General features: G+C 39.0%; 2 protein-coding genes across 2 annotated transcripts in view; one reads left to right on the forward strand and one right to left on the reverse strand.

Annotated features, from left to right (window-relative positions):
* LOC113466133 overlaps positions 1-10045 on the forward strand; it is a 60169-nt gene that overhangs the window by 46915 nt on the left and 3209 nt on the right.
* The window catches only part of LOC103506144 (trafficking protein particle complex subunit 5-like), a 15139-nt gene continuing 5363 nt past the window's right edge, over positions 270-10045 (reverse strand). Inside the window, exon 2 of the mRNA XM_026821288.1 lies at positions 270-1427. Within this exon, the coding sequence (XP_026677089.1) occupies positions 831-1412 (582 nt within the window). The 5' untranslated portion in view covers positions 1413-1427 and the 3' untranslated portion in view covers positions 270-830. The remainder of the gene's footprint in view (positions 1428-10045) is intronic.

Raw genomic sequence — 10045 nt, forward strand, 5'->3', positions numbered from 1 at the left:
CAGGTGGAACGTCTCTGGAAGAACGAGGCGGGGGACAGGTTTGCGTTCGGTCATCATTATCTGCGCGTTGACAACTGGATAGCTACTGTTTTTCTTGGTCATGTCTTTAACCAATGGGATAAAAGTACAAACAAAATAATGAATTAATCACAAGATAGCCGAGAGTAAATGGGGGGAAACTACTTCAAAAAACAACTGATCTTGGATTATCTGTATTATTGCTTTATCTAAACTGAAACACACTTATTCTTTAACCTTCAAGAGTAAATGGGGGGAAACTACTTCAAAAAACAACTGATCTTGGATTATCTGTATTATTGCTTTATCTAAACTGATACACACTTATTCTTTAACCTTCACAGGTAAACAAAAACTAGCACTAGAGGTAAAGCCTAGTGTTATCAATTGAGACAATCTACTAGTCACATTTATTAGTGGTGGAGTTCAATTTTTCACAATACCCTCTTGGTCTGACAAGTGGTGGTTCCAAAATAATACAAAAATCATGACCTGATGGTCTTTCATAAATTTGATGACAATGTTTTAATAATAGATGGGTATACAAGCTTGTGTTAAAGTGTTAGTTCATGCTCAGAAGTTCACAAACACTTTGCCATGAGATTGTAATTTAGTTGTTGATTACCCTTGCATGCCCCCCTCCCCACTTTTCCAGCTCCTCTCCTCCATTGACTTGCTATATTCTCTTCCATGATCTGTAGAGCTGTGAATTTTCCTTCCTTGGTGAAAAATAGTGTGTATGGATCTCTCATTCCATGATTTCTTCATTAAATCAATGTAAGTTACTTTGATAGACAATACACACTGCTTCATCATTTATCCCGGGCAATTACTTGTTCATCAAATTGTATCATATAAGTTGTACCTTTATGCCAATGAGCTGTTACTGTTGACTTAAATCCACAATTATTGAGAACAGCTTCAACAATACCTGCTACAAAAATGGCACAGTTAAGACTACCTTTATCTTTAGGTACACTAATGAACTTGTTCACCAGAGATTCTTGTTCTATCAGGTAGTATGTCCGTTCATCATCATTAGCCCTTTCTAGTTTATCACATTCTTTGCCAAATATATTTTTCCACAAGTTGATTTTTACAAACTGTAGAATGTTCAATAATTTGATCTCCCTCTTGCCATTTTTTTCACGATAAAAATTTATGTCTATTAACTTGGCACCTATACTTTGGCCAACTTCATGGAGTTTACTTTGAAATTCAGGAACAGATAGAGACTTATTTTGACAATATTGAACCAATTCAGAAAACAAGAGTGCATATAAATTTATGCTGATATCATGCTTGACCTTGGTGTTTACAGGTTTGTCAAGTATACTTGTTTTAGGCTGAATAATTGAGATTGATATTCCAGCAGTGTTGGTTGCTGAATTCATGGTGAGATCAATAATTATCCATAAGTAGATAGGTTGATATTTATTTTTCAAATTTCCTTCCACAGGCTCCAAAATTAAAAGAGTTTGAGAGACAACAATCTCTGCAGAAGCAAATCAAGACTAGCCATGTGCTACAGTCTTCTCAACTCAGCAGTGATACATCCATTAAATCTCATCCTTCACCATCATCTAACTTGAAAAAGAATCCAAGTACTACACCTCAGGCTTCAGAAATAATTGATCTTACTTCATCATCAAAAAAGTTACCATCCAATTTACCTGTCAAAAGTGATGGTCCTCAGGTTGAGAATTTCCTGTCTAGTGAAAAAATCAAAGAACTTCGAGAGAAAATGCAAAAGAGAAAAGCTAGTTTGGAGGAATCTGGTAGTGATAGAAATGTCCGTGACTCTTCTGCTAAATCGGAAAAGAGTACTAAGAATTCAAAGGCTAATAAGCCTTCCAGCTCTAACAATTCCCCAGTGATAGACAAAGCCAGTTCTGCTTGTTCCAAATCAGCTCATGTTACTAAAGCTCAGTCGAGCCCGAAAGTTAAAGAGACAGATCAAAAATGTGATACTATTTCTAAGTTAGATGATATAGTACTAAGAATTCAAAGGCTAATAAGCCTTCCAGCTCTAACAATTCCCCAGCCATAGACAAAGCCAGTTCTGCTAGTTCTAAATCAGCTCATGATACTAAAGCTCAGTCGAGCCCGAAAGTTAAAGAGACAGATAAAAAATGTGATACTATTTCTAAGTTAGATGATAAGAAGACGGATAGTAAACCAAACAAGGATCCTAGGTTACATTCTAAACCTGACCTATTTGAGACTGATAAAACTAAATTAGTTGATACCATCACTGGATAGACAAAGCCAGTTCTGCTTGTTCTAAATCAGCTCATGTTACTAAAGCTCAGTCGAGCCCGAAAGTTAAAGAGACAGATCAAAAATGTGATACTATTTCTAAGTTAGATGATAAGAAGACAGATAGTAAACCAAACAAGGATCCTAGGTTACATTCTAAACCTGACCTATTTGAGACTGATAAAACTAAATTAGTTGATACCATCACTGCCTTGAAATCATCAAACAGAACTTCAAATTAAAGAGAGGAAAGTTAGAATATACAAGACATTTGAACAAAGTAGAAATGAAAATTGCGAATACGATAAAACGAACTAGATACGATTTTCTAGAATGAACTGACAGCTGGCGTTATTTCGAAAGCAAAAAAGAGTTCTCCGAGTTTTGTCTGAAAGTTGGAAGGTTTAAATTTTGGACGTAAGATGTGAACTTACGAGAAACGACACGGAACAGACAGACCTCTGTAAAATCTTTTGCTCGTCTGCCATTTTTTCTATTTTTGTTTACTTCCAGTCGCGTTCGCCATTTTATATTTTTGTGCTCGGTGCTATTTTTCAGATGCGCGCGCGCGTGATCCGTGTTCTTTGTGAAGAAATGGTGAAGAAGAGCCTCCATTCCACATTTGAATTTTTTGTCTTTTTCACTTTTTTCAAAGTTCAAAAGTTTTCTAAAGTCGAATCAGGTATTTTACACTTTGATTCCAAAAAGAACGTTATGATTCGGTTCTAGCAGTAGTACCTATCTTTTGTATTCCGACTTTCCGACGTGGATTTGTTCAAGTGATGTGTGGAAAAGTACTGAAAGTGTGGTTGTAGGACTGTCGGCGTAGACAACTGCTAGTCGTGAATCGTTAAGGCCTACCACCCAAGGTTCATTTCTAAAGGAAATTGGAGCTTTTAGTAAGCTTCAACATAATATTCTAAAGGTTCTAATTGAAAAGCAGCCCCTGAAATCGCATTTGCCTTCTTCATTCGCTAGGTTTTGTACGTTTTCATACTTCAGTTTTCCTAGTGAAAATGTGAGCCTAACAGACGCCATTTTGTTCTATGTCTGTAAATCTTTCATTCCCTATTGTGCTTTCAATGAGTTCACTTCTATTCCTATCAAAGTTTATAGGCACCTAATCAATGTAACAGTACTAAAGTAATTTTTTTTTGTTCAAACTCTGGTGATTTTTTCCCCATTCACTAAAAGAATGCCTAGACATGGCAATTTTTATTTGAGACTTCTATTGTAGATAACTAACATTGTGATGTAAAATACTGTGCACTGTGCTCATAAAATGAATCAAACAGGCCCTTGGACATTTTGTGTAGAGGAATGCATTGTATTGTTTGTAAATCTTTCATTCCCTATTGTGCTTTCAATGAGTTCACTTCTATTCCTATCAAAGTTTGTAGGCACCTAATCTGAATGTAACAGTACTAAAGTAAATTTTTTTTAAACTCTGGTGATTTTTTCCCCATTCAGTAAAAGAATGCCTAGACATGGCAATTTGTATTTCAGACTTCTATTGTAAATAACTAACATTGTGATGTAAAATACTGAGCACTGTGCTCATAAAATGAATCAAACAGGCCCTTGGACATTTTGTGTAGAGGAATGCAAGTGAAAACTCAACTGTGATTTACCATTGGTAAGTTGGCTTTTACAGACCCTGTTTAGACTAATCTTTAGACTTGTTAAAATGGATTATCTTTGGATCAATCCAAGTCAGGGCCGTTTTCAGGAGGATTCAGGGAGGGGGGGGAGGCTGGCTCCCAATTTTTTCTCTCTCTCTCTCCTACTTACTATCATAGAGGTATTGGCCTGTAATTTGGAGTATCAACACCACACCGTTTGGTTTCTTGTCCCCTCCCCTCCTTGCTCTGAAATCCTGAATACAGCCCTGATCTAGCAATAGGCAGAATCCTACACATTTGATTTAAAATTTGACTGTCCCATGAAAATCTGAGATGGTCAGCTTCAGAATAATTTATCTTGTGAATAACCTGTAAAGGTGAAACAAGTACATACCAGGGCTGTTGACAGGGGGGGTCCATCTGGTCCCAGTTGCAATAGGACAGCAGTTTGTTTTTGAACAAAGTCTTGCTCTGAAATCCTGAATACAGCCCTGATCTAGCAATAGGCAGAATCCTACACATTTGATTTGAAATTTGACTGTCCCATGAAAATCTGAGATGGTCAGCTTCAGAATAATTTATCTTGTGAATAACCTCTGTAAAGGTGAAACAAGTACATACCAGGGCTGTTGACAGGGGGGTCCATCTGGTCCCAGTTGCAATAGGACAGCAGTTTGTTTTTGAACAAAAAATAAATTATGTCTTGTAAAAAAAAAATAAATAAATAAAATGAAATAAAACAGAGGTGCCATAGTTGGAGTTAGCTCATTGTCTGATTGGGCTGTGAACAGCCCTGATGAATGCCTTGAAAAGGCAGCTAATTATGCTTGCCACAAATGATAGGCCTTGTTTATACTTTGATTGATCTGATCTACCAATAGAAAGCCCATTCACATTTTTCTGCTGATGTAAATTATGGCCAGTTTCTGGTTAGATCAGCCATACTCAACCTGTGGCCCACCAAGATTTTCTCTGAGGCCATTTGCAGTCAAGGAAAAATTATTTACAAAGTTGGCACTGCTATGAATATGTTCATTTATCCCCATTTCCATTCAATGTCCTCTAATGACCAAGTTGGTCGTGGAACATCCATACCTCAGTGACAAATTTTATGCCCCAACTGGATTCAAATCTGGGTCTCCCACATGCTAGGCAAGTTGAGTGACACTGTGCCATGGGAGCTTGTATTAAATAAAAAAATTGTTATTTTCAGACTGCCATTTCTATACACAACTGTCCTTGTAAATAATCTCATTTACGCACATATGCTTAATTCATCAAAATCGAACAAATTATTCATTAGAAGGTTCAATGGACTTGAACCTCACTTTTCTCATTTACGCACATATGCTTAATTCATCAAAATCGAACAAATTATTCATTAGAAGGTTCAATGGACTTGAACCTCACTTTGCTCGTTCAAAGATAACTTCGAAAAAATCTTTGTATCATTCTACAAACGTTTCATTATTTGTTGTTTTATGTTTCCAGGTGCTCTCATTGACCTTGAGAGTAGCAAACATGTCCGGGAGTCTCTTCACATTGAAACGTTGAAGCCAAGTAATTTTGTTGCCCATGCCAACATACCTGACAGACAGGTACCTCAACGGAGAGACAGTACCACGGCAAGAAGACAGTCCGTGGACGCATATATCAGTGATGAAGAAGAGCCAGAAGATTTTGACATTCCTGAAACAAATGCCAGCAGGGACAGTCGGAGTTTTTGGTCTCGTTCAGATAAGCCACAACCAGGTGGTATGTGGCGCAGTGGTGAACAAATTCCCACCGTTAATCCAAGGCCTCGGGGAAGCCGATGGGCTCCGGAAAAGTCCCAAGTGAAGACAAGTTTTGAGTTTTCTTTGTTTCCAAAGCAAGGTGAAATGCAGGAAAGACAAGGTCGATGGACGCGAGAAGTAAACGTGCCATATCACGATAAGAGTCATGATGTGTCTAGAACGCCACTTGAGAGATCCCGTGAGATGGAAAGCAGAGATCCAAGATATCACCATCATGAGAAAACAGCTCTTCTGAAAAGTCCATACTCTAAAACAGAATTGGTGGGCAATCAGTACCAGTCTCATGCGCCTTACAAATCCCCTGGCCCAGCCTATCATGAGAGTTATGCAAGAAACGAAAATCCAATGATGGCGAAAGGTTCTCCTACTGTAAGGCCAGATTGGAGACCACAGCATCCTGCAAAGAGTCCAATGTATTCGAACCTGTCACCGCATGTTGGTCAACCCTCCTGGACACCAAGAGGAGCGAGTTCTTCGTTTGTTAATAGATTTCATAGACCTCCTGGTCGTAGTACAGATCCTCGCTGTACAGAGTCTCCCCAAACAGAATGGACGAAGAGCGTTGAACCCTGGATGGGAGAGAATAGAAACGTTTATGCTCCATTTGTCAAGAAAACAACTTCCTCGCCCCTCACTTATGGTCAATATTTGGCTATGAAAAGAGAACAAGAAGCTGCAAGAAAAGCAGCAGAAGAGGAATCAGCAAAGAAACCAGCAGAAGAGAAAACGGGGGACAACAAGGACACGGAAGAAACTGATGAATATAGGCCTATTAGAGATCCTAGACTGAGGAACAAGAGTCCTGAAACGTTTGTATCTCCTCTGGGTGATGTATCCTATTCAAATTTACCTGCTCCTAAAACAGGAAGGGGCTATGGACCTCAAATCCCTCGTCCGCGCAGACCTACCCTCACGGATATCAAAGTTAATGATTCACCGAAACCTACAGAGTCTCAAGATGCTCAGACGGAACAGAAAAAACCTGACGAGGCTTTGGGTGAGAAATCAACTTCGGAAAATGTTGAACCAATAGACGAAGTAAAGGACGATGAAAAGTTCCTTGTTATTGATGAAGTAGGTCCTGAAAATGAAACTAATAAAGATAGTAAAGACAAAACTACCACGGATGCAAAGCCAGATATCCCTGCAGAAATAGAGGAAGCATCGGTCATAAAAGATGAAAGTGAAAGCAAAGTTTCGACTTCACCTGTGTGTCACGATGAGAAAGAACCTATCCTAGACACCAAGGTATCAGAAGAAAGCTCGATTAGTCTGGAAGAAAATGAAAGCAAACCCGATCATCAAGATAATGAGATAAAGACCGTCGATACACCACAAGAACAGCACGTCCTAGAAACCAAGGTATCAGAAGGAAGCTCGATTAGTCTGGAAGAAAATGAAAGCAAACCCGATCATCAAGATAATGAGATAAAGACCGTCGATACACCACAAGAACAGCACATGGAGGTATTAAGTTCTTATGAAGAAGATAAGGGTGAAATGAACATGGACATCCCTGAGCCTAATTCTGTGTCACCTCACACTGTGTCTGAAAGTGCTCCACAAGAAGAGAAGTTACCATCTCAACAAATACCCGAGGATTGTTCAGTGTCCGAAGCACCACAAACAGATCCGCCTATACTCGTTTCCGACAACAAAGACATTGCTGATACTGCAAACAATGCGACTGTAGATAGTTCAGTGTCCGAAGCACCACAAACAGATCCGCCTATACTCGTTTCCGACAACAAAGACATTGCTGATACTGCAAACAATGCGACTGTGGTAGACATTCCTTCCTCTCAACCAGATTCTACAACTCAGGATTTGGTCGAAACAACTCAGCATTTGGTCGAACCTTCAAATTCAACCGTGACCGAAGAGGACAATCCTCTCCTATCGCTACCAACAAAGGATCTTTTGAAATTGTTAGCAACAGATAAAACTGTATTCAAACGCTTTAAAAATCTACTTCTAGACAAAAAGATTACCAACAAAGGATCTTTTGAAATTGTTAGCAACAGATAAAACTGTATTCAAACGCTTTAAAAATCTACTTCTAGACAAAAAGAAAAAGTCTCATGGGTCTTCTAGTTCCAGCAGTTCTTCTTCCTCGTCATCTTCTAGCTCATCTTCATCCTCCTCCAGTGAAGAAGAATCAGAACAATCGCATAGCAAACACAAGAAAACGAAGAAAAGAAAGAAGAAGAAAAAGAAGAAGAAAAGTAGAAAATCGAAGAGTAATAAGGACATCATTGAACCTCCAGGTTCATCAACCGCTGCAGATGTAGCAAATGAATTGAAACCTGTACCTGCATCCGAGGCTCAACCAAATGTTTGGCAGAATCCAGCCACGGTTGAAACAAATAAACCTCTCGAATTGATCGAGCTGCAGAATTTCCAGATATCGGACAACATATTCAAGGAGTCTGCTCCAGTGAATGATTTCAACGAAAATGATGATGAAAAATCGAAGAGTAATAAGGACAACATTGAACCTCCAGGTTCATCAACCGCTGCAGATGTAGCAAATGAATTGAAACCTGTACCTGCATCCGAGGCTCAATCAAATGTTTGGCAGAATCCAGCCACGGTTGAAACAAATAAACCTACAAGGGGATGTACCATAAAGTATGTAACGGTAGCTAAAGGGAGAATGGCACAGGACTGTAAGGGATGCCCGATTTTGGGGAATTTTCTAGGTAGGTGGGTATTTTTATTTGTTTTTATTTGCTACACTTACCGATTCTCTCACAAGCACATTAAACATAGAGCTGAATACTTCTCGAGCAAAGGGCCTTGAAATGATGTGAAACTTTAAATTTAAACTAAAGATGTGGGGGGGGGTCTCACTTGATGAATTGTCAGATTAGAACCAAAGTTGGTTCAACGTAGCGGGCAAGCGTTATTAGCTGATAAATTATTTAATGCGAGTTGTGATGAATTATTTGATGAGTAATGCGAGTTGTGTGTTGATATTTTCAGAAGCGGCTGAAGCATCACAGGAAGATGTTCACAGTAGTTTAGATGAGTCTTCAGACTTCTGTCCTGTCATTTCCAGTGTCACGTCTCTCAAGACTGCTGCCGCCTTTGTAAGTAACTCTTTTTTCAAAGCTATTGTTCTTGTCCCACAGGTAGTCAATCACACGCAGGATGATCTGATGGTAATCACGCTCAGTGAACGAACCCTCTCCTCTTGAAAATATCTCCTCATTTCCAGTGAATGAAAGCGTCCCATCCATGGTAGATTTCCTCAAGACTACCTCGTTTAAACCCGCCAAAGCCCAAATAATGATGCCTGATGAGAAGAATTGAAAGATTCTTCCCGATAAAAGTCGGGGCGAAAGGGTTAAGGCGGTCCCTTCCTGATCCCTTGTGTGCCGCGTCCATTTTTGTTTAGAACTATTGTACTGCCTTTACTAATACTTTTGCTTAACCCTATACACAAAAAGCCCAATCTGAGGCACTGAGGCTTAGGTGTATGGGCTGAACAGCCCTAAAGGATGGGTTAAGCTTCTACGAATACCAACGCAGAGAATTGCTAAATCCCACTCTTTACGGACCACTTGATTTTGAACTGCTTCGGCACTGCCTTCTGCCTTTACTAATACTTTTGCTTAACCCTATACACAAAAAGCCCAATCTGAGGCTTAGGTGTATGGGCTGAACAGTCCTAAAGGATGGGTTGAGCTTCTACAAATAACAACGCAGAGAATTGCTGAATCCCACTCTTTACGGACCACTTGATTTTGAACTGCTTCGGTGGCATTGTTAAGCTCTGTCTACACATAGTCGATTGCGTAGATCGACGAGGTGAATCGATATTGTCAAGGAAGTGTACGGTTTCAGCCGACTTCAAGTTTTATTTTTGCTGGCAAAATTGTGCCTTCATTTACTTATTAAATACATAGCAAATGGTAGATCTTTTATCTTTATTCACCTTGTATGTGTACGGTTTCAGCCCACTTCCAGTTTTATTTTTGCTGGCAAAATTGTGCCTTCATTTACTTATTAAATACATAGCAAATGGTAGATCTTTTATCTTTATTCACCTTGTAATCTTGTAAACAGGAGGGCATGGGTTCAATTTCTGCAGCATCATTTATTTGAGAATTTAGTTACCATCAAGGCAGTGTACGGTTTCAGCCGACTTCCAGTTTTATTTTTGCTGGCAAAATTGTGCCTTCATTTACTTATTAAATACATAGCAAATGGTAGACCATTCCACATTTGAATTTTTTGTCTTTTTCAAAGTTCAAAAGTTTTCTAAAAGTCGAATCAGGTATTTTACACTTTGATTCCAAAAAGAACGTTATGATTCGGTTCTAGCAGTAGTACCTATCTTTTGTA

This window comes from Diaphorina citri, unplaced genomic scaffold (genome assembly GCF_000475195.1).
Source record: "Diaphorina citri unplaced genomic scaffold, Diaci psyllid genome assembly version 1.1 scaffold219, whole genome shotgun sequence".
In the NCBI taxonomy this organism is placed as follows: domain Eukaryota; kingdom Metazoa; phylum Arthropoda; class Insecta; order Hemiptera; family Psyllidae; genus Diaphorina; species Diaphorina citri.